Source organism: Marmota flaviventris, chromosome 16, assembly GCF_047511675.1.
Source record: "Marmota flaviventris isolate mMarFla1 chromosome 16, mMarFla1.hap1, whole genome shotgun sequence".
NCBI classification, from domain to species: Eukaryota; Metazoa; Chordata; class Mammalia; order Rodentia; family Sciuridae; genus Marmota; species Marmota flaviventris.
Window position 1 is genome coordinate 70,394,632 of NC_092513.1, and position 26,331 is coordinate 70,420,962.

Genomic DNA, 26,331 nt, shown 5'->3' on the forward strand with positions numbered 1-26,331 from the left:
CATCAGCATCCCCAGGGAGCAGTCTCCCGGAGTGACCCCCGGCCACAGCACCCCCACTGGCCCCCAGCAGCTCTTCCCTCCCACAGGAGCACATGTTTCCATTCAAACAGGACTTGGCTGGTGATTTTGTTTAATAGATGGATGTACCAAACTAAAGGTGTAACCTTACAAACCTTTTACAGATAGACCCCAAAATTAAATTAATAGGCAATTTCCTTTCTCAGTTTCTATTCCATGCAACAGGAAGGGGAGAGGAGTAGATAGCTTGACCAGACCCGCTGGGTCCTGCAACGCACACATTCCACCGCGAAGTCCCCCCAGATGGCGGCTTTCCCGAGGGAGAAATCTCAGCGCCACACCTGACACTCCACTGCCCAGAGCCAAGAGGGACCGGGGGCAGCTCTTGCTTAGCTTTTAGCTCTTGGTCTTTTGTTTAACAGTGTGCGCCCCTGCCCGGCTCACATCTGCCAACACTGCCCGCTAGGACTGGTGTTCCTGGCCTGTTTTACGCATGCCCGATCTCTACATAATAGGCAGATCTTCTAAAACCCTCCAGTCAACAACCACAGTTGATGCACACTACAAATCCCTTCTAGAGAGATTCCCGCAAGTTGCTTTTTCACACTGGTACGGTCTGCTAATATTTCCTAATACTTGAGGCCACAGTATGGCAAGCCAGGGTAACAGTGAGGTATGAATACAAATACACTTGCAGATGTGTGTGTGGGGGGGTGGTTTTCAAGGAAAAGAGGAGAGAAGAGATGGCTCGCATTTTACTCTGTGTGCCGGGTTACCTGAGGAGCTTCCCAGTGCTGTTCTTGACTGTACCACCCACAATCAGTTCTTCCTGCCAGTGCATGTATTTTCGGGATAATCCATGGCATCCACCATTCAAAACAAGGGCCATATCAAGAGGCTAAAATAAAAAGACAGCCACATAATTACAGGAATTAGTAGGCAGGTCACATGCCTTGTTAAAATCCAGTACATTAAGGGCTTGTTTGTTTCAGAGAGAACATTAATAACTAGGCTAATGAGAGGCGTATGGCAAATCTTACAGCAAAATTTAGCTCTATAAACAAACTTAGTTCTGTAGGTGGAAAAAAAAAGAAAAAAGAGATCATGGAGAATGAAGTATTAAATATGAAAATAATAAAGAGAAGAATAAATGGAAATAAGAGCAGCTTTTCTCTCTGGCCCTTCTAAGAAGGCTCACGGCTGCACTCACTCGGGTTGAGTTCTTGTTGGGGGCTGTTGCAGGGCAGTCGGGATCAGCGGGGTTGAGGCAGGGGCGGTCCATGTACCCATGCCCCACTTCAGCCTTATTCAGCATCTCCTCCCAGCTGTCTACTTGATAATTTATTTTCTTTAACTCTTCTAGGAATTCCAAAGGGTCAAAGTTGGTCCACCGCAAAGGAGGTTTACCTCTGTGAAAGAAATCAGGAGGGGAGACCATGAGAAACAACTCTCAAACTCAGGAAAAAAGTCTGCATGTCTTGTATCCATATTGCAAGAGGCTTTTTGGTAATGCTGGGACTGGGGCATAAAAATATGCATGGTCCTTTCCTGTAGGTCTGTATGCAAACTTAAGTTAGGGAAATAATTCATGATTGAAAATGGCAAGCACAGGGCTTATGAGTTAAAGAATGCACCGCCCCCCAAAAAAACTTCATTGACAGTATATTGTATTTTATATCTAAAAAAAAAAAAAATTAGCCAATGGACACTTCTCTAAGCAGAGGAGTAGGATCCAAAACTTAAGGGGAGGGGGAAGGAGGGGGATCACATTGTCAAATTAGCACTTGCTGGTCTACTAAATACTTTGTAAATGTCATCGATCAAAATATTTGATCTCTGTTCCTTTTAACAATTCCATACTCGTGAGCTCTCTCTGACAGCCTGGCGATCAGGCGGGGGAGCCCCCTGTGGCCTCTGCCATCACCACCATCACAGCCACTTCCCCCCACACTCACTTTTGAATTTGTGCTGTTGACAGACCAGAAAGGCTTTTGGCTGCCTGTTATGTGGTTCAAACCACTGTAGCTGCTTAACCAGGCTGAAGTCATTATTCAGAATCTCCCAACCAGAAAACACAAAACCCCTTATTTCCCATCTAAAACTGTACACTGAAGGTCAGGGGATGGCCACTGCAAATTGCTTTTGCAGATATGTGCAAGCCAGCACAGAAACAATAACCCAAGCATCAACTCTTGCATAATTAACCGAAAATGTCTACACTGATTAACAATCATTCTTTAAAAGACGCGGTATATATAATATCCAACTGCTAGACTGTGACGCGTCCCCCACCCGGGCCTTCAAAGACAGGGCACTTCCTCCTTAAATGTCATTAATATGATCCAAAGAAAGGTTCGTATTTTACTCCACAGGAAGATCTTGAACTTTCAGTTGAAGGATTTTGTTCTGATCCACACCCACTAAAAAAAAAACCTTCTTCTTAAAAAAAATAAGTTAAAGGTCTAAGTGCCTGGTCTGCAAAACCACATTTTATAAAGAGTTAAAACAAAATCGCACATACTCTGCAATAATTTGCATTTTATTTGCATATAAATAGGTTGGTAAAAGTGAATGAAATTTAATGATGCCTACAGAACTTTTTTTTGAAAAGGGGAAAGCCATTCTGCTGGAATCCCCTCTTCCCCCACTATTCACTCAAAAAATGCACATGGAATTTCAATGTTTTTATTTCTTGTTCAAAACTGAAATAGAATCAACAAGGATGAGCAACGTCCGAACCCTGCATCTGAAGAGTTCAGAAGTCAGATATCAGAAGACGGGAGGACACTTACAGGAGGTACGCCGTCCCCGACTGTAACTTCGCCCCTTCCCAGAAGCAGTCCAAAGGTGTAATGATTAAACAAGGGTAAAGATATTCTATGATCTGTCAAGGTGAAAAAGAACAGGCCATGCATTAGGTGAACACATACCACTGGGGTGTTTTTGAGACTTTTTTTTTTTTTTTTTTTGCAAGACAAGAAAATATACCTGATCCATGTAACCGGTTTCTGTGATAAGTTCTCCTGATTTGTAACACAAATGTTCCAATTTCCACTGCCTATTGGAATGAAAAGCAGAGACAAAAATTTCTCATAGTGATGAAGAAAATTAGTGCAAAATCAGAACAATAGAACATATAAAAAGAATTGCAATTTCTACCACTTTTAAGCATCTGTCAAAACCAGCAGAGCTTTTGCCAAGTGGAGACCAGAAAGCTTGCTCTAATGAATAGATAATACTCGATTGTAATTAACATGTGGGGTGTTTATGTAAATGAATGCTACCAAAGTACTTGAAAAGTCTTGTTTTCTTAAGTGTTTTCCCAATAATCTTATTTACACCATTAATCTGCTTTTCCACATACATTAATCAACTTGAGGCAGCCCAGCTGACTCATCACAAATTCAAAACAAGCGAGGGCTAAATCAGTGAGGCTTGTGATGTACCCATGCAGAATACAGTATGCATTACAACACATCATAGATACTGTATGCTGACTTTTTTATTCATAAGCAGTGTTTGAAACAAACTTTCTTGTTCTTATCCAAGAACGTAATAAACAACATTTGCGGGGCTGACCACACTCTCGTGGAAATCACACCACATACACAGATCAAGAATTAACTCGAAGTTTTCTATAAACCGTGCTTTCTAAATGTGTTGATGAAAAACAGGAAATATGGAAGAAGAATCCAAGAGAAGCAAAAACAAAAAAAACAAAATAAACCTCCCCTTAAACTGCTCGTATCGGTCTCCAAAGGGAGGCCTGTTTTCATCTAATGGAGCTCTCTAGACTTTAGCCTCTTCCCTGCGCCTCCTGCTGGACCTTCTTAAATGGCACCTTTCTGCCGATAACCTTTGACCAGTGCTGATGGAAACAGCCCCCTTCTCTAGAGCATCAGCCCGCACTGGACAACTGTAGTGGGCACTGCCCAAGCATGGCTTTGTCCCTGCCTATCTGTATGGATGTCTCTCCTCTCCCCAAGAGTAGGACTGATGTCACCCACCCATCCATCCGTCCATCCATCCATCTACCCCTTTACCCACCCGTCCAACTCTTTCAAGTATGTATGTGTCTATAAATGTATGTACTCTCACACACACACATGCATGCGTAACACACATGTATAAATATACATACATGTAAAACACACACATAAATACACACATTTTAACTCTGTATAACATCAACACAGAACCGCCAACACTAGTAGGTTCTCAGTATCACCTGATTACTTGTGCTTGTTTTAGAAGACGTGGCTGTGCATTCACTGACCTTAGAACCCGAAGACAAGGGGTTAGAACCTGGCTCCACCATTTAATGGTCCTATGAGCTTAGATGAAGGCTCTCATAAGTCCCAGTTTTTTCACCAAAAAGAAGGAGAGCTCAACTACATGTGCATTCGTAAAGTCCATTCCAATGCATAAAATTGTTCGGGCTCCATCTTAGCTTAAAGGTGTAATTTCAGTTTACAGACCCTCAAATCTTCTCCTGAGGGACATACACGACAAACCCTCTCAGGGCAGGGGCTCTTATCTTAACAACATCCTGGGCACACACACAGTGGTCCTGACCATCCACTTTCAGAGTGTTTGCTAGGCTTCCCTTGCAAATCTGCTCTGGGCATCTGCTATCTACAGTTTTTTTTTTTTTTTTTTGGGGGGGGTTGTTTTTTAAATACAGACTTAGAGGTGAGCTGGTCCAACCCAGTGCTAAAATACCTCCTCTTGTTTCCTAAGGTCCTTTCACACACACACACCTGATCTGGGAACCACCTGAGGATGAGACAGATAGCTGACAGATGACTTTCCCAGATGTGGTGGTCCCTGGGGTCCTATCTACAGCTGGAATGGGTCCCGCAGCCAATCCAGGTGTATCCATAGGAATAAAGTCAGAGCAGGGACAAGCACACGTCCTAATCAGGTTCTCTTCTCTAGGTCTCCCTGGTTACTGAATGTCTATGTTGCAATTTCTTCACTTCTACTGTGAAAAAAATAGTTATCTGTCACCCCCTTAGAGTTCAACAGTGCTGGAAAGCCTACGAGAGGGGGTGAAGTTGGATGAAGCCCACTCAGGGTCCTCTAGAAATGGAGTTTAGTGATGGCCATCTGAACAGGCTGTCAGTCAATCAAAAACGGACCGCCTGGCCTGCACAATGGACCACATGTGTGGTTCCTGTCCTGCAGTGTCCAACAGTTTACATACATTAGAACAAGGATTGTTCTGTTCCAGAACTCTTCCTAAACTTTTACTTGACTCACAGCATTGTTAAAGTCAGCCATGAAACTAAAAGATGCCTTTTTTAAAAAAGGTGTGAATCTACTTGAGGTAGGAAGGATTCCCAAGGAGGCTCCACCCCACCCATTTGCTTTGTGATGTGCCAACTATGGATTAAAAAGAAGTAACTATTTCCTAGTCCTTCTTAGCATTATTTATAAGGTAAAGAAAGGCAATTTAAAATATAGCTGCTCTGAAAATAGCTTAAGCAATAAAGACAATTTACTATGTTACCAATACAATCAATTTTGGAAAAAAAAGAATACCCTTAGGCAATGAAACATTTAATAGCCCAGATATACAATCACCCAAATGGATCAGAATCATTCTCTCTGGGGGTGGAACCAAGATACTTACCAAAAACACATTATCAAGCATTGGTTGAACATTTCTAATATGAAAATCTGAAATGCTTCAAAATCCAAAACTTTTTGAGTGTCAATGTGATGTCACCAAGTGGGAAATTCCACACCATGAAACTCTGTTTCATGCATGAATTGCTAAAAATATTATATAAATTATCTGTAGGCTATGCTTATAAACTGTATTTGAAACACAAATGAATTCTGTGTTCAGAATTTGGTCCTATCCCCAGAACAGATTATCTTATTAGGTCTATGCAAATTTTACTCCAAAACCTAAAATAAAAATAAATAATAAAAATAAAACAAAAAAGAAACACTTCTGGTCCCAAGTATTTTGCATAAGGAATACTCAACCTTACAATGTCCTTGCTTTGTTACCAAACTCTGAAAACCAAACAAGTTGAGGGGGGGGCGGCGTGGAGAAGACTCAGTGACAGAGGTTCAATCCCCAGGATGGCAAAAAAGTTTTACTAGAACAACACACCAGTTGAACTGACACTCAAGGTACATTTTCCAGGCAACTTTGCTAAGCAGGGACCTATGCCAGCAGCGCCTTCCCGCCGCCTTCCCAGCTGGCCTTACCTGTTGTACATGTACACGTGGACCCGGCTGGCCTGGAGCGCAGAGTCCAGGTGTTGCAGGAGCGCTTCTGTGGTCAGGACATTAGCACCTTCTTCTTTTGGGGTCTGTATCATGAGCTGAGGATTAAACATGGCCTCTTCTCCAATCTTCTGGCGAGTATAATTTAATTCACGACTTACTCGCCCACCAACTGACAGACATGGACAGGTTTCAGTGAGAACAAGAAAAAAAAAAAAAAAAACCAACAAAACAAACAAAAAAACCCACATCACCACAGATTCCTGTCGTTACCTCACAACGGAGGCAAGTTCCTACACAATGAACACACTCTGGCCATGCAGTGGTCTGTTTGAGGAGCAACACTCATTTCATTAATGGTAAGGTTAACCTTGCACACGATAAATATGTTAAAAAATACTCTCTGACCTGCATGTCACTTCCGCAGACCTACTGGATGTGTGCTTTGTGCACATTCTAACTAATTTGCCATGTGTCTGAAGGGGGAGGGGGGCAGGAAAACTCAGACACCTTTTCCTTGTAGACTAGACCAAATAACCCTGTTACAATTTCTTTCACTTGTATAAACAATGTGCCCCTGCAGCACATTTCAAGATAAATGGCTTCAATTTACACTCTTCTCCTAAGTAATCTGGCAAAGGTAACAAGGAAATGTTTCTCCTCGTGGAAAAAGAAACAAGGAAAGGTGGCAAGTGTGTGTTGGGCACCCCAACTTGCCAGGAGAAGATAAATAATGTGATTCAAATCAGATGCACCCGGGGAAACCCCATGGAGGGGCAGCAGGCTCTATCAGCTGGGCCATCACAGGCAGTCCCTGGAACACGGTTCTATCCGAATCATCCAGAAAACACAGGTGCAGGTTCTGAGTCACCTAGGGGTGGGTGGCCTGCGTTCAGGAAGCTTCCCAGGTGATCCTGCACCAACCCAGCCCTTGGGTAGGTTGGTCAGAGCTGGGCACAGGTGGCCAAACCATTGGCACCGATTCTGCTAATGCCTTTTTTCTCATCCTCTCCATTTCACACCCTGAGGCCCAGGCTTTATATTCTATCCTAGTTTTGAACCAGGGAAACTTTGGAAAGTAGCACCTGCCCTGGAAAGCGTCTTGGGAGGATGGTACAGAGAGAGGACCCTAGAGTGTCTCCCCAGGCCATGCACTTGAGGGTGAAGGGGGCGGGTCTGAGGAGTTCCTAAAGTCGCTGATAAGTTGAATTTTTGCTGAAAAGCAGGCCTCCTGCTAGAGTTTAGGAAAAAAAAAAAAAAACTCAGTGATTTTAGCTTTCCCACGAGGAGGAATCTTTTTTCTTCAAGTTTAGTATTCAAGGACATAAACATTTGGTTTGGGCAAGTAAATAAGTACTGGGAACAGCGGGGCGTTTAGTTCTTTTGGCATATTTTATAAACAAGGGGGCAGGCTAAAAAGCAAATAATGCCCTCATTAGGAAAACTAGCGCAGAATTTCGGGCTGGCAGGACCCTCTGTGCAGGTTCACGCAGACGCCAAGGCCGCCTGGAGCTCCAGGGTGAGGCTTGGGCAGGAGTGTGTATGCAGCAGTTGGTTCCTCCAAAGTATCAAGACTCCTGTGTGCTGGCCAACAGCCGTGGGGAGTGGCTGAGGACCTTGCAATCAATTTTCAATTAAAAACACCCCCGGGGCTGGAGGTACAGCACACTGTAAAGTAGCGCTGGCCTGGCATGCCCAAGGCCCTGGGTTCCAGGGTGGAGGGGGTTCTGGGAAACTACTTGCCACACAGGCTCATTTGCATAATGTTGCTGATGGTATCTTCCCTGAAACCCTGCTACATACAGCTGCCTGAAGGCAGCCGTTCATCCAGCAGGAATCACAATATATTCTACCAGGAGGACTCAATCCACATCTTGATGGTAGGCGGTTAAGTGATGCCCAGGGAGGAGGTGCCCGTGGAGATGGCCTGGACTTGGCAAGACTCCCTCTGGCCTTATCAAAGCAGCTGACTGCAACTATGTAACCCACAAAGGGGCCACAACCCAGGAGATAAGTGCACACAAAATAACAAAATCAAGTGGGAGGGGCCTGCGCTGAGAGTGGCCTCTTACTACACTCTTCCAGACCAGCTGCACGATGGGTCCATGATTTTAATCACAGGGATTTTCAGAAAGATTGCTGTTTCCATAATATCAAATGGAGACCAGCCAGGTCAGGGGGCCACATTTGTAGTCCTGACTACTCAGGAGAATGAGGCAGGAGGGTAGCTATTTCTAGGCCAGCTGGGGTTACTTAGCCTGACCCTGTCTCAAAGTGAAAAATAAAAAGGGTCGGAGATGTCACTCAGTGACAGAGCATCCCTGGGTTCAACCCCCATTACCCCAAAAAATAAAACAAAAAAAAACGAAACAACTTCATGGTCTCCATTATATTTTCACAATGTTTATTAAAACAAACATTTTAATAAAGATGTACATTTGCCATGACTCTGGAATTAGAAATCCTTTTGCTCTTCTACCTCTTTGCTCAAGTGATCATTACAAATATCTTGGCAAGGTGACGAGCAACTTCAGCCAAGACAAGACTAACACCACAGATGACCAAGCAAGTAGAGGTCAGACCTGAATTCTAACGTCTGCTCAGCCCCCTGTGCTTGATCCTACTTACAAGTACTGTTAAGTTAATTTTTACATATTACATGGCTCATTCCTTGCCTAACATTTCAAATATGAACATTCTTGTGAGCTACCATTCGTTTTATGGTCAGCCGTGGTCAGAGCAAGTCCTCAGTTGGCAAGCATTTGTGAAGGCGCATCCCGTGTGCCAAGGGGTAGGAATAGTTTAGGGGATGAGATCTGTGTACTCTGCTGCTACGTTCCAAGAGACTCGCTGGCCAGTGACAGGAACAGGCGATACACCAACAAGTCAGTAAGGACATTTTTATAGCATGACAAGTGCCAGGAAGAAGTAAAGATGGCAGTGCCAGCTTGGGTGGTGGAGAAGGGGGAAGGCTACTTCAAGTAGGACAGCTGGGAAGACCCAAAGGGAAGTGACGTTCAAGGTGACTGAAGAGCTGGGTGGAAATGTTCTAGGAGAGGAACAGCAGAGCCTCAGGTTTGGCTCACTGCGAGGAGAGAAAGGAATACACGTGCCTGGAGCTTGGTGAGCCATGAGGATGTCACTCACTGCTTATGTGGGTAGACTTAGCTCCTTCTCCAGTACACCTGTCATCAACAGCATGACACTCAGATGGTCTTACATCAGTGTTCACCCAAGGCCCCATGGTACAAGCTACAAAATCCAAACTCCTCTAGACAGCCACTTGACAGACCTGCCCGACATCTGCAAGCTGTCCTAGCAAAAGTCCATCCCAAACCCTGGCTGCATGACAGCCCAGAGATGTCCTCCTTATCACCCGCAGCGCAAAGTCTTGAGCTCAGGACATGGCCCAGAACCATTCCAGGTGACACAAATTACAGTCAGGGCCTGAGAGAAAATGGTGTTCTCCTTTCTCTTTTCCATTTCCAAGGTCAAAGTCTTTATATATTCTGAAAAATAATCTAATGTTCATGAAATACTGCAGAGGAAAATAACCATAGAGAACAGAACAAACTGCCAAATCCAGTATTTATTAGGCAAACGAAGGCATAGAGAACCAGGTTAATAGCCATGATATGATGGCTGGGTGGGGTTCTATGAGTAATTTTTACCTGCTTTCCTTTTGGGGGGAGGGGTTCTCTCTAATTTTAAGGTTTTCTTCAAGAAACATGTATAGTTAAAGGCTTCTATGTGAAAAAAGACAAGGAAAAAGAAGAAAAGTGTATTCAAAACAAGATCTGAGTTTAAAACAAGCTCAGTGCAAAAATAAAATGCATCTCTACCTCAACCTTTCTCTCTATCTTTCTCTCTTCATCCTGCAAGCAACTACTTAAACAAAGTAACAAGCAGCTTCTTTGAATAAGACACACAATAACATTTTATGCTGGTGTGGGCTTTCCATTTGCCAAGCCCTTTAAATCACTTGTTGACTTAGAAATCAAGGTGGGGGGAGCTGCCTTGGACAGGTAGTAAGGATGGGGATCAGAGCACCCTGGTTTCCAGTGCTACCTTTTGAGGCAGGGAGATTTGGGATAAGTCCCTAAATAGATGAGCTCCAGTAAGATTCTCTGCAACATAGGGACAAAAATGCTAAAACCCACGACACAGGATGATGTGAAGATTCACCGACACTGGTTGTAAAGCTGCCCAAGTCCTCACCTGGGGACTGGGCAGACAGTCATCCTTTTCCTCTTTTATGAAGAGCATTTGTCATTGCCCTTACTTGGAGGAGTCAGGTGACTTGCCCAAGGTCCCCTGACTAGTAAGGGGCAGAACTGAAGACACTAATCCCAAGGCAAACTGCCCTGCCAGCCATAATGCTTTTGAGCACCATCTGAGAACCTGAGTGCAACAGAGGAGCTGGTCTAGAAGAACCAAGATTCCCATGCCAGACTATGTGAAGCTCACACCTAGAACTTTCGGAAAGCATTAAAAAAAAAAGGCATTTTTTATATAAAGGATAATGATGCTGCCTCCAGATTTTTGAGTCATGAAGGCACATACAAGCCATCTTCCGCTGTGAATTCTGCATGGTATACTCCAAAAACTCAAGGCTTAGATCAATTATTTGAAAGAGGCAGGTACAGGGCATCACTTCTGCAAAGAGCTCCTTTGATAAAGCTCTGCTTATTCTCTCCTCCCCAAACCAACCCAAGCTGGGTTTTGCAAAGCAAAGCAAGTGCAAATGTACTATTCTTTGCTTTGCAGCACAGGTAAGAAACCATTCTGCAAAAAGGTCCCCACCTCCAGACAGTCCTATTCCACTGCACTGCAGGTGTTCCCTGCTGTGTCACGGCCTTTCACACAGAACTGAAGCCATGTGTGTCACATTCACACAAAAACTCTTTTAACAAACTCTTATTGTGGTGATCTAGGTTAAGATGACCAGAGACAGACCAGCAGACATTTTTTTTTTTTAACCCTATGAAATTCCAAGCCCCTTAAGGGAGGTGCTTCTCCTGTCCCCTCACCTCGGTATGTGCAGAGGACACAGAAGCATACCAGGGCACAGCACACAAAGTATTGCATGAATAGACGAATGAATGGTCTCCATCCTGGGAACAGGCAGTCATCTGTACAAGATATTAATTCCCCCCAAAGCCTCAAAAAGTCAATCAGTCAAAACAAATGGCCCTTTCAGCCTGAAAAGTGTCCACTCAGAGTCCAATTAGGAAAATAGGCCTGTGTGTAGTCAAGTGCAGCATTTGCATTTGATTAATCCTGAGAGTTATCTAACTGCCTCTAGAGACCCCCCCACCCCCACCCCCAGGTCCGTTCTTTCAATGGTGCGGTTATTGTGAGAATGGAATGGTATAAAATTCTAAAGGGCTGTAACTGCAAAATTATTAGTACTGGCTCATTTTCTAAACTGAAATAAATGAAGATGCCGTAATCTGGGCTACTGGCTGAACACCCATGGCTGTTAAATTTCAGTCCCTCTTCCCCCTCCTCTTTTCTTATTCTGGAGGAGGAGCCAACTGCTCCTGAAGGTTCTGGGCGGTCAGAGTATGCCCTTGGGTGTTGCCATGGGAAAATGTTGGAAACACACGGCCCAAAGAGCATTTGCCTTAAGAAGAGTCCAGACCAGGACACAGCCACTCTTGCGCCCAGCGACCTCTCCGGACAGCGCACAGCGCTGAGCCTAGGTGGCGCGCAGCCGTGTGTAGGGTTCCGGACGCGCGCATGTGCGCGTGCGCGCCATGGTAAGCACTGCCCCCAACACACAGGCCAGCAGCTTGCGGTGCCATCTGTCACCAGCCTCGCCCGGGCTGCTCCCTCTGAATGGCTTTCCCTAAGACCAACCCGCTCGCCCTGTCGGACGCAATCAGGTCAGTACAACCCTCTGCCAACGCTAGACCTGCTGCCTGTCGCGGCACCCAGGGCCACCAACTCCAGAGCAGACCCTGCATCTGTTGGGAGGCCCTCTTCTCCGTAGGTCACCCACTGCAGGACGCAGCCGGAAGTGCCCTCTATTCCCAAACAGCACCGGTTCCAAGCTGTGAGCTGTCCTGGGTTCCCCCTGACGGCGCGCGCTCCACCAGGTCCAGGAACTCAGGACCCGGGCCAGCATCTTTTTAGCAAGTTCTAAGTTCTCAGCTAAGGCCTGGTGACTTCATTTAAAAATAATAATAATAATAAAAGCAGAAAGCAACCCAACCATAATAAGAGTCGATCCGCAGGCTCGGCACCGCAGCACTCGGGCTGCTGCAGTGTGTTAACCCGGCTCCTTCTCCCGCTTCTGTGGGCTAACATCACCGCTCAGCCCTGGGCCTCTGCCCGTTCCAGCCTGGGTCTCTTCCCTGGCCTCCTACGTGGGGAGGAGGCAGTGCGATCCCACCTTTGCAGGCTGGCCTCCTGGCCTGGCCTGAAGCCCACGCTGGCCTGACTTATCTCCAGTGCTGTTCCTTCCCTCTGCATCTGTGCGGGGAGTCCAGTCACTGGGGGCCACTTTCATGATTTTGTTGCCATCAGGATTAGCTGGATTAGGGGCCAGTACATAAGGACCCCCTGGTGCCGTGAGGAAGTTTCATCACGGGGTCAGCATGGTGTGAACTATATTCTGTCAACACCACCACTTCTTACAGCCACCAACCAAAAAAACAAAAAAAAAAAACAAAAAAAAAAAAAAGGGGGGGGGGGGAAGTGTAAAATGTATCAACTCATCATAGCAATAAATCCCCCCACTGGGCATTTCAAAGCGTGTGAGCCATTCAGGACTGTCCTTTCAGACAAGAAACATCAGTGATTAAAAAAAAAAAATCTATTAAGAACGTCGTCCTGGGTCTGACAGTGGTGGTACCGGGCAAGGGGAGGAAGTACAGCTGCCCGTGGGGGAGGGGGAGGCCTACAAAAAAACTAGCTCTTTTTCAAAACCAGTCAAGCAGTTTGGGAACAGTCCCACCAAGGAGAGCTTATATTTTGTTCCAAGGTTCTTGCCATCAAGATAAGATGGTTCCTTTTTTTCTAAAACAAAATTTTCATCACTGCCCATCCAGCAGCCCCCCTACCCATATGAAGGACAGCAACACCCATTCATAGGACAGGAGCAGAGAGAACGGTGTGGGGGGTAAGAGCACAGGAGGAAAACTAAAACAGATCTTTTAACTCCTATAAAACTCCAGTGACTGCCATTTTTCCTCTGAGGGGATCATTTGGCCCATTTATTGACCCAAATGCCCATGGGCCCCACTCGGTCTGGACCCTATGCGAAGTAAACACAATTTGCAGAGAAAGTCATGGGATTTCTGCAAGTGTGTGCAAGTGTGTGTGTGACAGAGCAGTCCCTCGTGCACAGAACCGGCTGTCCCATCAAAGCAGTATCTGTTATATTTCTGTCCTACTCTTCTGTTTGGAGTATTCACCCACAAGAGAAAAGGAGGTAAGCTCTCGCGGCCCTGACCTGCAGCTGGAACACAATACTTTCGCACAGCCCTGCCGACCCCTGACATAAATTTTACACCGCAGCTGGCATTTACACACTCAGCATTACCATATGTATAGCTACTCGGTGCTAATTATGCTAATCACCTGTCTAACTCGCTGCTGCGAAAAATGGTTGTATTTAGCAGTCCAGTGCGTACCAATGCAGCTTACTGTGTGGCTGAAATGTACATTCAGACGGCCCTGAATGGCAAGATTTTTCCACGTTGCTGGCTACATTCAGGCCTCAGAAAAATTTATTCAAGTCAACTGGTTTCGGTCCGCAACAAAAAAGTTACGAGAAAAAAGTGAGTGTGTTCTTGCCCTAACATTCTGGATCTGCTTGCAAGCAAAATGATAAATCAATTGGTGTGGGAAACAAAAAGGGAGAGGGATTTCTTTTGGGAGCCATGTGAAACTGTAGCCTATTTAAAAAAAAGAAGAAGAAGAAGAAGAAGAAGAAGAAGAAGAAGAAGAAGAAGAAGAAGAAAAAGAAAGAAAGAAAAAGAAAAAAAGAGAGAAAGAAAAAAAAGGGGTCATCCTATTCCTCAAATCTCTAGAAAGAGCAGTTAATAGATATTTAGCCCTAATCCCAATTCTCTTAAATTGCAAGCTTTGTTTGCAATTAAGCAAACTGTTAAACATGTACAATTCCCCACCCCATCATGCACAGACTAAAACAACGGTATCATATTTATCAGTTTTACTCATTACAGCAGTGTGTGAACTCATGGGGGGAGACAATCAGCTAAAAGTAAAGAAATAATTTCTTAGGCAGCTAGGGAAAATTCTTTTGTTATTTTCTTGCTTAGAAAGCCTCTATTTAAAAAGGGGCTGTGTGTGATGTTTAAGTCTTATTTTGTGAAAGTTTCTGGTTTCCCACTAAAGGAGCAAAGGAAATCAGGGAGCAGGGGTGGGGGAGATGGGAGAATTCAAACAAGAAAAAAAAGTGGTGGGGGAGGGAGAGGGAGGAGTGGTCTCAAAACTCCTGTTTTCACCACTGCTGATTTGTAAAGCAGTTTTCTCGCATCACTGTATAGGATGGATTTCTTAAATGCGGGCGATATTCATGCAGCTATTTTAATAATGCCCTAAATTCAAAATGAAATCCGATTTCCTCCTAACTCACAAAATATGTACCTATTAATTTAAAAACCCCGGAGTTGGGCCCCTGCAAGGCTGTGCAGGCTGCAGGGGTGATGCCCAGGCAAACCCACCCCCTTTCACTGCCAGCTGCACGTGAAACACATCTGACCCAAGGGTGGCCCCAAGTGCCCCGTTCCGTTCTCACCTTCAGTGATCTCCATTAACAGAATCCTTACTTAAATCCAGAAAGCAGGAACAAACCGGAAGACCCTTTATTTTGCACCATATCTTGGGCCACCCCCCAGTGTGATATAACACCCGAGCAGCCTGGGGATAAATCTTAGCTTTATGCACAGGTGAACCCGCCCAGCAGGCCTTCCCTCACGCTGTAGGGGGTCCTGAAGGAAGCAGAGCCTCTCCTGGCTTGGCTTCCCTCACCTTTCAATTTAACCAGGAGCAGATGACAGAGATGAGGCTCACAGAAACTTGAGGATGCTGCCAGGAAGACTACAACTTTCTTCCTGCCCCTCCCCACCCCAAGGATGAAGCTCAGAGTAACTTGAGGATGCAGTTAGGAGGACTGCCAGCCTCATTCTAGTGTGTGTGTGTGTGTGTGTGTGTGTGTGTGTGGTGCTGGGGCTTGAACTTAGGGCCTCACGACACGAGGCAAGCGCTCTACCACTGTACTACATCCCCAGCCCCAATCCAGCATTTTATAAATTGATCTGACCTAATGAGGCAACATTATCCAAGCCACATCTTGCTGTCTGGCACCCCAATCCCACATGCTATTCTTTGCCATTCATTCCAAAGGGTTCATTTATCTGGGTTCTGGAGTTCTAGATCTTGACCCTGCAGCCCAAAACACAGGGACCACTACTGCGCTGGCTCCCCACAAAGCCAAGGGCCCACCCTGCTCCCCCCCTCTCAATCCCTCACTCTTCTTAAATAGGAGATGGACCACCCTGCCTCGTGGCACACAGCAGTGTTTACATTGCAATACTCGGCTGTGTAATACATCTGGCATTTTTGGGCAAGATTCCTGAGCTAGGGGCCAGAAGCCCTTAAGCAATGATTTAAGGAGGAAAAAAAAAAAATCATGCACACTGACTTAACAAAGCCTACTTCCAGTTTCTTCTGCTCCCTTCTCTACAGGTTACATCAGTAACTGCAAACTATCTTGGTTGTTAAACTGAGTAAATCTGCTTCTTCTTTTCATCGATCCTAATAATAATAAACAAACTCTGTGCTGTGATATGGGGACTTGCTTCTCTCTGGCCTCCCCGCTTTCATAGCCAGTGGTGTTATGGGACCCACATACAGTGTGCACTATTTGGGCCAACTCACACCTGGGTTTCTGGATCAGAAATAAGGTCCTGCCTCCACATTGTAAATCTCTCCAACAACAAACTTGTTATTCATTAGCAGGTACATGACTGTCCACCACGGATACAGTTTCCTGAACTGTTTTTCCAACTATGCTCTAAGCCCCCCAAAACCACAATAGTCCTGTCTCTGCTGAAAGGGCTGAGGATGCATCATTTTACATGCAAAATTCCTGAACACTTCCCCAATAGTCAAGCAGTTCCTCAATGATAGCCTTCTACTGTTTTGGAAAGCTAATTATCTCTGTCAAACCTAGTTAAAGAGTACATATGTAGACAAAATTAGGCAATGCAGTGTAAAGGGTTGGGAACATCCTAAATCCAACTAAAGAGAGGAAAAAAATATTTTAAAAAACCCCAAAAACTATGAAGTATTATCATAAAGCACCCCAAATGAGGGATTGACTGCAAAGAACAACAGGAGAGTTTATATTTTGATTCTGTATCTTTAAAGAATGTTCCCATGGAGAAGACTCCAAAGAGCTTCCTCCTCCAGAGCAGGCAAGGTGCATCCACTAGCAAAGCCTTTGCTCTCTTTGATGTCAACCAAGACCTTGCACGGGGACTAAAGAGCCAAGGCTTCAGAGTCAGCCAAAATTTGGATAAGAACATCCATCTTCTTTGATCTCTACCCAACTCCATATTCCCACTGGCTTGGACAGGGGTTCTACCCAGGGAAGGCCTGAAGGAGGGCACCTGGGTGCCAATGTCCCGGTTTATTTTACTCAGCAGTTCAAGAACGCTACAGGACCCTCCTGTTCCCTGTTTCATGGGCCACAGGAAGGACAGGGGACCGAGACACACTTCTCGTGCCCTCTGGTGGTTTGGTATACACTGAGTGAACACAATGGGTTCTAAAGTGACCTCCAAAGTCCACAAAGATGTCAGGCATCTTCAGCAGGGAGACACACATCTGCTGAAAAGAACCCTCCCAAGAACCAACTCTCTGGGCTGATCTTGAAACCAACACGAGAAACTCAAGGATGCAAGGGCAGCTCTCCATCTAGTGTCTCCCACAGCCAGTTTCAAACTCCCTCCTGTCCATCTATGACTAACCAGACGTAGGGCCATTGCAGATTCCACACGGGGAACTCCAGGATTCCTCACAGGAGGGAAAGGTTGGGGCAGCTTAGGTGTGGCTGGGAAAGTGGAAGGAAGGGTGGGATGAAGAGAAGGAAGGAAGGGACCAGGAGAGGTTTGGGGAGCCCCCAGGGGCACAAGGAATAACAGTACTACAGGAGCAAACCCACCCAGGTGGGCCAGTTATTGGGGATGTCCTAACTCCCTCCACTTTTGCTCCCCACCAAGAGCATCCAAATAGTGCCAAAATACTATCCTGCAAAACTGCTTCTATTAAATCGGATCCCCTTTAAAATCTCCCTGTATTTGTTTTAAAAGGCAACAGAACTTTTCGAGCTGAACACACGCCCTAAGCCCGTGGGCATACTCTTCAGGGTTCAACCTGGGCAGAGGGCTGGCATGGACCACGTGGGGGGCAGCCCCATGAGAAGCCCCTTTCCCTGCAGCACTGTGGCCCCCTGCCTCCCCCCCCCCCCCCAATATGAGAAGCACAGCAAGGACAGACATGTTCCAGCTCGCCCTGAGTGGACAGGGCGCTGGGGGTCACGGGCAGGTCAGCTTTGAGGGAGAAATCCAAACGAAACATAAACACTGCCCCGTGCAGACCAGACAACTCTCCGCCATCCAGCCAGCATTAATCCAGCATCAGCTGCGGCGCATAATCCAAACAAGCGCCCCGTCGGCTGGTACATCTGGAAGTTGTCATCTTTTGGAACTTCCAAGCAGCATTTGTATGCATCGGAGACACCCCACCACCCAACTTCCGGGAGGGTCAACAACAGGTAGCAGGGAGACAGGGTGGCTTCCCAGGGCCAATCAACGGCCTTGTGCACCTGAGGCTACTTGTTATTGATGTATTTATTTATGCATTTGCCATTTGATATTTTTTAAAGTTAATTACTATTGGGTTTTCAAGTTTTGACTCTTAAGTATGAAAGGAATGCCACAATTGCTTCTACCTGTGGTGTGCATCTGCTACTTGAACCTAATAAATCCCTATCTACATGGTCTTCATCAAAAAAAAAAAAAAAAAAAAAAAAGTGCAGGGGTCCAGGGAACACAAGAAAGTTGCATTTCATTGTCTTTCTGTCCCTGTGAAATGTCCTCAAAGGAACAGCCCACTCAGCAGAAACGGGGGTAACTTTAGGAGGGCAGTAGTGACAGGGCCCATTCTGCCCTTCTGGTAGAGTCCCTCTTTGCTATCAGTCCCTCGCCTGCCTTGGTCCTGCTCCAGAAGGCACCCTGGCAAAAGCAGGGTGCCAGAGCTAACCCATGGCTCCAGCTTGGAGAAGGAGCTGTGATTGCAGGGTGCTGTGTTCCATGAAGGCTTTCTAGGAAGTCCCCTTCATACTCAAAGCCTTCAGCCCACCGAGACCAAGTGCAACAAGGTCTTGATGCAAAATTAGTCACACACACACCACCCCCACCAAGCACTCAAAGATAAAGTTTTCTTTTTTCCATGGCTTATTTCCTCTCTCCTCATGGCAGTTAAAATTTTTATACTTAAGTTAGTAGTATGACATGGAAGGAATGACCAGGGTAAGCGTAGGGATAGCATGGCAGGTTTACCTTCAAGACCAAAACCCTTCCGCATCCACAGCAGCACAGTTACAGCCCTAAGGCTACCATGTTTTCCGTCCGCACAATATGGATCTTCTACTTGGAGTTATTTATCATCTAAACTACTGGTTCTCAATTGGGGTCATTTTGTGAACCATGCCCCAACGTCGCCCCTGGATATCAGGCAACCAATGGAAACATTTTAGTTGATCTAGCAGGAGGTATTCCTGGCCTCCAGTGAGTAGAGGCCAAGGATGCTGCTGGAGGTTCAAGGACAGCCACTCACAGCAGAGGGTCAGGGGAGAAGGGCGGGGCAGGTCTCAATGGTCTCCTATAACCAAGCACCCAACTTCATTTCAAGAACACCAGGGCACGGTGCCATCAAGTGCAAACTGGGGGAGCCCCTACAGACATCCACATGTATTTTTTTTTTCATAAAAAGATTCCTATTTCTCTTTTTTAAAAAAAATGAACACCTCTCACCCTCTCCTTGATGCTGGCCTCAGAGCCCTGAACAGCCAAACACCAAGGCAAGGTGGATTCCGGCCAGGCTGTCACCCTCTGCAGAAAGGAGGCCAGGGGCTGGGCGAGCTTTCAGAAAAACAGGAAGCTTGAAGAGATGAATGAACCTTCACTCTGTCACCAGAGATTTTCACTACAAACTTGTGACCGAGAGGGGGCTGGCGCGGGAGGCTGACATGAAGGGAAATAGATATTAAGGGGGCCAGGAGGACAAAACCGCTAAACTAAAAGGAAACGCCAACACAGAAAAGAGCAAGAGTGAAATATATCCATTGCCATCTGTGTCCTGAGATCCAGTGGTACCAGGGGAGGACACCAGAGGCCACATACAATGGCACAAAGTGGCCCAAGGAAGAGCTCCCAGCACACACCTCACACAGGAGGCCCCGCAGACCTTCCAAGCCTCCAGGCTCCCACCTCCACCTCAAAGACCCTGCAAAGGGCACGAGGCCACACCCTTTTTCTCAGCCTTTGTTCACGCTGTTCCTTCTAAAGGACATCCCCACACACCCCACCCCACCCCACCCTCCAGCCCCCGGCCTCCTCCCCAGGGCCATTCTAGAAGGCATCCCTGGTTTCTGTGCCATCTTGGCACCACCGCCCTGCATGTCAACTGCCCACAATGTGTCTGTGGGCCTGCTGGGCAGAGGTCCCCCTGAGGGCAGGGTCTGTGGCTTTTCACCAAGCCTCCTCTGGACTGGCAGGGGCTAGTGCAGAGCAGGCACAGGGAACATTGCAGAAAGAGTGTTTCTTTCTAGTTTTAAGTGACAGTCCACCTCGTCCCACCTTGCTGCCATCGTCAGGTGACTCTTTCAGGGCAGGGGTCCACAACACGTTCCACCAATTCTATTTACCATTACTCCACTCGTAGGTGAGCTGGATTTGACATTAATGATTTGCAAATAATATAACCCCAAGACCTAAGCTGGCACCTGACATAACTGACAGTTTCTTAAAAGGCGATCATCTTAACAGAACCAGAAAGTTCTTCTACCTGTGCACATGTGGGTGTGCAGGTGTGGTATATACTGGTCTGCACATTGTGCATAATGCATTCAGACTGTCTTTATCTTCCCCAGCACATTCAAGTACAAAAAGTCAAATTAAAGACATGGCTATCAAGTGGGTTGCTCAACTTGCTGGCTGCTTTAAAACATATCCTTGGGCAGATTTGAGAATGCAGCAGGGAGCCCATGTGCACATACACACACAGAAACACAAAGACAACTGGATGTCATATATGTTCCATTTCTTTAATTGCAGGAAGAGTAATCATCTTTTCCAAACTGTCTTAGCATCCCTCTTCCCTTTAAATCTGACCCTTTCCTATCTTGGGTTGCTTTTTAACTAGGGGAATATGCAACCTCTATTCATTTGGCTTATATGTGGAGCAAATATCTAGTTCATGTAAGATTTCATGCCTGGAAACTTTCCTGTTTTGATTAAGAAAGCATCCTGTAACAGACTTCTTTGCTCATAGTGATAAAGTTTATCCAAGAGACTGATACCTAAAAGGAACCTAAATTTGGCAGTGGTACTAAATTTAATTCACTGATCTCTGCTGACATATATACAGGGCAGTAGGAAATTCTCACTCCTGAGAGAAAATGCTCAAACTATTCCACTGAGTGCTGACGCGACCCCCAGCTCACTTGATCACAAACAAGGTCTTCCACAGTTACCTCCACTTTATATAGCAAGTAAAGATGTTGACTAGTGTGGCAATCTCTCTGGCTGAGTTCACCTGCATTTATGAAACTTGCTTCTTCTAGAGGGGAAGAAGCGAGCATGAGATGCACACATGCATGAATGGACGCACAGATGACAGATGAAGGCCGAGGCCATAGGGGGTTAAGTGACTTCAGTCACTAGTAGGCAAAGTGGACAGAGACAGGGAGTGACCCATAGCTTCTCATCTATAAGATGGGGCAATAACTGTTAAAAACAAAACTCAGAAACTGTCATGTTATCAAAATAAAAATAATAAGAGCTACTTTATTCAGTTGTACAGCATGTGATGAAAACATATAGTAAACACCTTGAAAATGGAAGCTGCTCAGTAGGTATTGAATATTTGTCCCAAGAACCACAGAACCACACTGAAACTGCCTGTGCAGAAAGGGAATAAGAGCTCAGAGGATGGGGACCATAGCTCAATGGTAGAGCAACTGCCCAGCATGCCCAAGGCCCAGGCTCCATCCCCAGCACTGCAAAAAACAACAAAACCCAAAAGAAGACGGCACCTCTAGTGCCCACTTACTACAGAAGTTGGAGCCCCTGCCCTTGAAATGAGCTGGACAACCCAGAAACACTTCCTCCTGGAAATAACACTATGTTAAGAAACTCACAGAATCTCTTTAATTATTAAAGGTCTGCTGAAAAATAATTGCTCAAACACCACAAAACCATTTTTTGGTCATTATCATCATCAACTGGCAACACATAGGTTAGTCCCTCTTAGTTCAGCCAATCACAGACCTTCCACACTATAGCCCCGCCTCAGGAGTTACTGCGCTGGATGCCCCTTTACACTCAGGGTTGGTATCAGAGAGCCCCACTCAGATGGGGCCATCGCTAGGCCCTTCTTGCAGGCCCTGCTGAGGGTGGTGTGCTGCCTTCTAGAACACTCTCCTCTCTCTCTAGGTATCCCCAGGTCTTCCTCACCACCTCCATGGAAGCTTTTTTTAATCTCCATTTAACTTCTATGGCCCATTTCAACTATCCACCCAAATTCAGTGCAAGTGCCCTCAGTAAACTCCTTGCTAGGGACATAATAAGTGCTCAGTGAAACCCTTCTTTCATCTACCAACGACAAGCACCAAACTGAGGGAAATGGCCCAATGGATTCAATCCAAAGTACACTTGTATTAATTACCAAGCTACTTAAGGAAGGAATGTTTTCTGATCTTAATTATTGGATTATTATTTTAATTGTCAGTTCTCAACTAAATACTCTACCATATCCTTGCAAAAACGCTGCAAGATTAAAATACTCTTCGAGGTTAGTCTCCAACACCACCCAGAAAGGGATCACTGAAGCAATTTATGCATAATAACTCCTCTCTTGCAAGTCTTGAGTTTCTACGAGTGCCCCAGATATTTCTGGTCTGAAATATCTGAATAACTACTTCAATCCTCCACACCTACTCCCTTGATAGAGATACCCAGAGCAATATATAAGGGGTTAAAATGTTTCCAAACAGTGTGATTCTTGATCATTGAGAAGCAACCAACAAGAAAAGGGGGGAGAGGGGATAAGGAAAAAAAAATTTTTAAAGAAACTCTTACCACCAAAAGAATATACACGGTTTCCGTGGTGGGTGGTGGTGGTGGTGGTGTCTATTTTAAATTTACAATTCATTTTCTAAGGCTGGCTTCAAGAACCCCCAAATTGAGGAACATGCATAAAAGCCTGGCAGAACCCCTTGGAGAGCTCCCGGGGCCCCTCCCTTCCAGCCAGCGTTCTTAAATCACATTTCTTTTTCCTGCCTGCAAAAACAGCTTTCGCGCAGAATAATTCCATTTAAAAAGCCCCCACCCGCGAGGAAACATTAATCTACTTTGCAAACATGCGTTCCAGTCTGTGCTTTACTATTTTTTTCAACTCCTTCCCCCCCCACCCCCCCCTTTTTTTTGTACCTTGAGACAAATGTTTTTTTCCCCCAGAGTTGAAAGCTGTCCAAAAACAGGACCACACACGCCGCCGCCTCCGCAGGCCCGCGCTGCGCCCGCCCCCCGCCCTCCCCAGCGCGGCGGCCGCGGCCGCCGGGGCCGCGCACACTCCCAGCAGCCGGAGGGGTGGCCTCTCTCTCCACCCCCCGCTCCTTTCTCTTTGGACGCGGTGGGTGGGGGTGGGGGAGGGAAGGAAGCCGAGCGGGGGAGCCGAGACCGCGGAGGCCTGCCCCTGGCCGCGTCTCGGGGCGAGGCGGCGGCGGGCGGCCGCGGTGGCCAGCCCCGGACCCCCGGCCGTGCCGAGTGGTCCGCCCCGCGGAGGGGCCCGCGCCCCCGCCGGCCCGCCCTCGCCACTGTCTCCCACAACACCTAGCAGAGCGCAGCGCCCCGAGTAGATTACAGCGCGGCCTTTGTCGGCGGGCCTGGCTCCTGGCCAGGCGCCCAAACAATAAACAATTCCCCCTGGTGCGGGCAGGGGGTTTTCGCTGGCCACAGCCAGGCTCTAGGTGTGTGCTGGCAAATATCTTCATCAGTTGGAGGGAAGGGAAAGGAAGGGACGGGGCCCGGGGAGGGCGCGACGGGCGCCGCGGCGCGCGCTGCTCTCTTACCTTCCACCCACAGCTCCTCCACGTTGGTCTCGAGATTAGCTGCCTTTAATCCCACAGCGAAGGCCCCAAATATGAGGAGGCCCACAACCAAGAACTTGCCGCAGTTTTTTTGAATGTAACAACCCAGTTTAAATAAGAGTCTCTGAAACTTCGCTCTCAGCCACAGCGGCGCTTTCCGGCCAGTAGCCTTCCCCTGGGAATGAAGCAGAAGGGAGGAGTGAAGGCCGGGTAGTCACGGTCCGCGCGCCCACGCCCGCTCGCGCGTACCCGCCTGAGAATCCCCCGACAGCCGTGGGGGGCCCCGCGCAGATGGGGCGCAGGGACTCGCCCTACGGGCTGGAACCCAGGCTAGAGGGAACGCGAGAGGCGTGTGTGTGTGTGTGTGTGTTGGGGGGGGGGGCGGGTCATAAATCAAAGTCAGGCTGCAGCGTGGGAGATGCACCTTGGGGACTGCAGGGGCGCCCCCACGCGTGGCCTGCACAGCATCCTTGAGTGTGACTTGGGGAGCTGGGGATAGGGCGGGCGACACAGAAGGGCAAGCCAAAGCAGAGAGACGACCACTCTGCACCGGCGATTTTCACCCCGGACCCGGGAAGGGAGGGGCTGCGTAATCCCAGCGACCGAGCCCAGCACTTAAGCAGCAAACCACGTCCCGCTTTCCCATAAATCCTGCACCACCCATCACCCTTCTCAGGGTGCTCCGGAGAGGACCGGTGCAGGGGCCGAACGCTCTTTTGGAACAATATATTTCGAGTTTCCCCGTCTGGAGTGGCATTTAGTGGGCATCCACGTGGTGAGCGCGGCCGCGGGTGCTCACTCCCAACGCTTCCATAGCTTTGGAAGACGCCGTGTGAGCCGAATTAGGAAGTGGGGCAGCCATCTGCAACTTACGACAATATTTGTGATCGGAAGAGGGCAGCCACATGGATCTTTCCCTCCTCTCCCTTCCCTTCGGGTTAAACGTAACAAAACAGCCGACTGCACGGGGGAAGGGCCCAGGCCGGCGCAGGCGGGGGTCCTGGCTGGGCACAGGCTGCTCCCGGCGGCGGCGCTGCCCCGGTGCTGGCCGCGGCCCCGGTGGGCCCCCGTCTGGGTGCTCGCCTTCCCCGGATTCCACACATTTCAGCAAGCCTCGTAAACACAATGAACCCGACCGCTCGGCAGACCCGCACCGCGGATTTAAGGTGGCAATTTGTTTACAACTTTCCCTCTCCCCATCAGGTTCTGAGAAGAAGCGGCTCAAAAAATGTGAAAGAAGAGGGGGGATGTCCTCTTCCGAGGATAATTTTTAAGGGAGCAGAGATTTCATGCTCAACAAAAGTAAAACCGGCTGCCAAAAAAGGAAACCACCTTTATTTCGGCTCCCTCCCCCCTTCCTCTCTCCGCCTCTCTCCACTCCGCCTCCCCCTCCAAGATGTTAAGAAATGTGGCAGCGTTACAGGGGTTTAGCTGCAAATAGGGGCAGGGGCGCAGAAGGAGGGAGCTCCTAGCAAGGGGCACGGGGCAGGGCAGTGCTGCGGCCGCCCTCGAGGTGGTCCACTGTGGACAGCTTTCCAATGCTCCGGAAAAGGCACGCCAGGGAGGGCGTGCACACACACACACACACACACACACACACACCTCCACCCCCTGCGGACCTCAGACAGCCCTTTCCTCCCAGGACCGGAGGGAGGGTTTGAATTTTTCAATCCCCACTTGTCTGCCTCTTTTCCTGGAGGGGTGTGTGGGTGTGTGTATGTGTGTGTGTGTGTGGTGGGGCTATCCCAAAGAGGAAGAGGAGGGAGGAAAGAGTGGGAGGAGAAGAGAGGAAAGAGTCTGAAATGCACCTTGGAAATCTGCTCCAGAGCGAAGGCGGCGTCGCAGTAGCTGGGCCGGTGCAGATAGTCCCGGTCCGGCGCGGCCGCGCGGCGCAGCCCCCCGGTCCGTCTGCGCCTCCCGCCGCCGGCCGTCCGGCCCAGGGCCCCGCTGCAGCCGCCGCCGCCGTCCTGGGGCTCGGCGGTGTTACCAGCCGAGGCCATGTTGCCGTTGCCGCCGCCGCCGCCACGGGGACCGAGGCTTCCCGGGCGGGCCGGCACGCTGCTGCTGCCGCCGCTGCGAACTCCCGGCGCGCCTGGGCGCTCGGCTCGCGAGGACGCTGCTGGCCGCCGGCTGCTCGGGCTCGGGCTCCGGTTGACAGACCTGCTGCTGCTGCTGCCGCTGCTCCTGCTCACACGGCGGGCGCTGCAGGCGCTGCGGCCGCGGCCGCTGCCGGGGAGTCAGACCCTGCGCCTTCCATTGCCACATTGCGCGGGGGTCCCGAGGTCTCTGCGGCCGCTGCTGCCCACATCCAGTTCGCGGGAGGGCGAGAGCCGGCGCGCGGAGCGAGCCTGTCCTTCGGACGCCTCCACCGCGCTCTTCGCGGTCCCCAACTCCCCTTACCCGCCCCCCGCCCCGCGCCGCGACCCCTTCACTGCAGAAAGCGCCAGCAAATCCCTGCAGCTCCCGCCGGCTGCGCTGGCTCCCTCGGCGCCTCGCGAGTCGCCCGAGCGGCCGCGGAGGGCAAGCGCAGAGCCGCCGCCGCCGCGGGGTCGGAGGGTGCCCGGCGGGTCTCAGCGCTGCCGGGCCCGGGCAGCCGCCGTTGCCGCTGCTCCCGCGGCTGCTGCTGCTGGCGGTGGCGGCTCCTGAAGCTGCTGCTCGGG

At 48.3% G+C, this 26,331-nt stretch overlaps 1 protein-coding gene across 4 annotated transcripts in view; it reads right to left on the reverse strand.

The window, feature by feature from the left end:
- The window catches only part of Ptch1 (patched 1), a 58,773-nt gene extending 33,102 nt beyond the window's left edge, over positions 1-25,671 (reverse strand). The window contains exons 1-7 of one of the 4 annotated variants that reach the window (XM_027955826.2): positions 25,480-25,671; positions 23,654-23,846; positions 6,244-6,433; positions 3,007-3,076; positions 2,811-2,902; positions 1,229-1,427; positions 795-916 (exon numbers count right to left, since the gene is read on the reverse strand). In XM_027955826.2, coding sequence (XP_027811627.1) covers positions 795-916; positions 1,229-1,427; positions 2,811-2,902; positions 3,007-3,076; positions 6,244-6,433; positions 23,654-23,846; positions 25,480-25,671 — 1,058 coding nt within the window. Of the gene's footprint in view, positions 1-794; positions 917-1,228; positions 1,428-2,810; positions 2,903-3,006; positions 3,077-6,243; positions 6,434-6,534; positions 6,576-23,012; positions 23,081-23,653; positions 23,847-24,544; positions 24,749-25,479 lie in introns of those variants that run through there. The other 3 variants (XM_071602514.1, XM_071602512.1, XM_071602513.1) reach the window with 3 other exon arrangements.
- Positions 25,672-26,331: the final 660 nt, after the last annotated feature.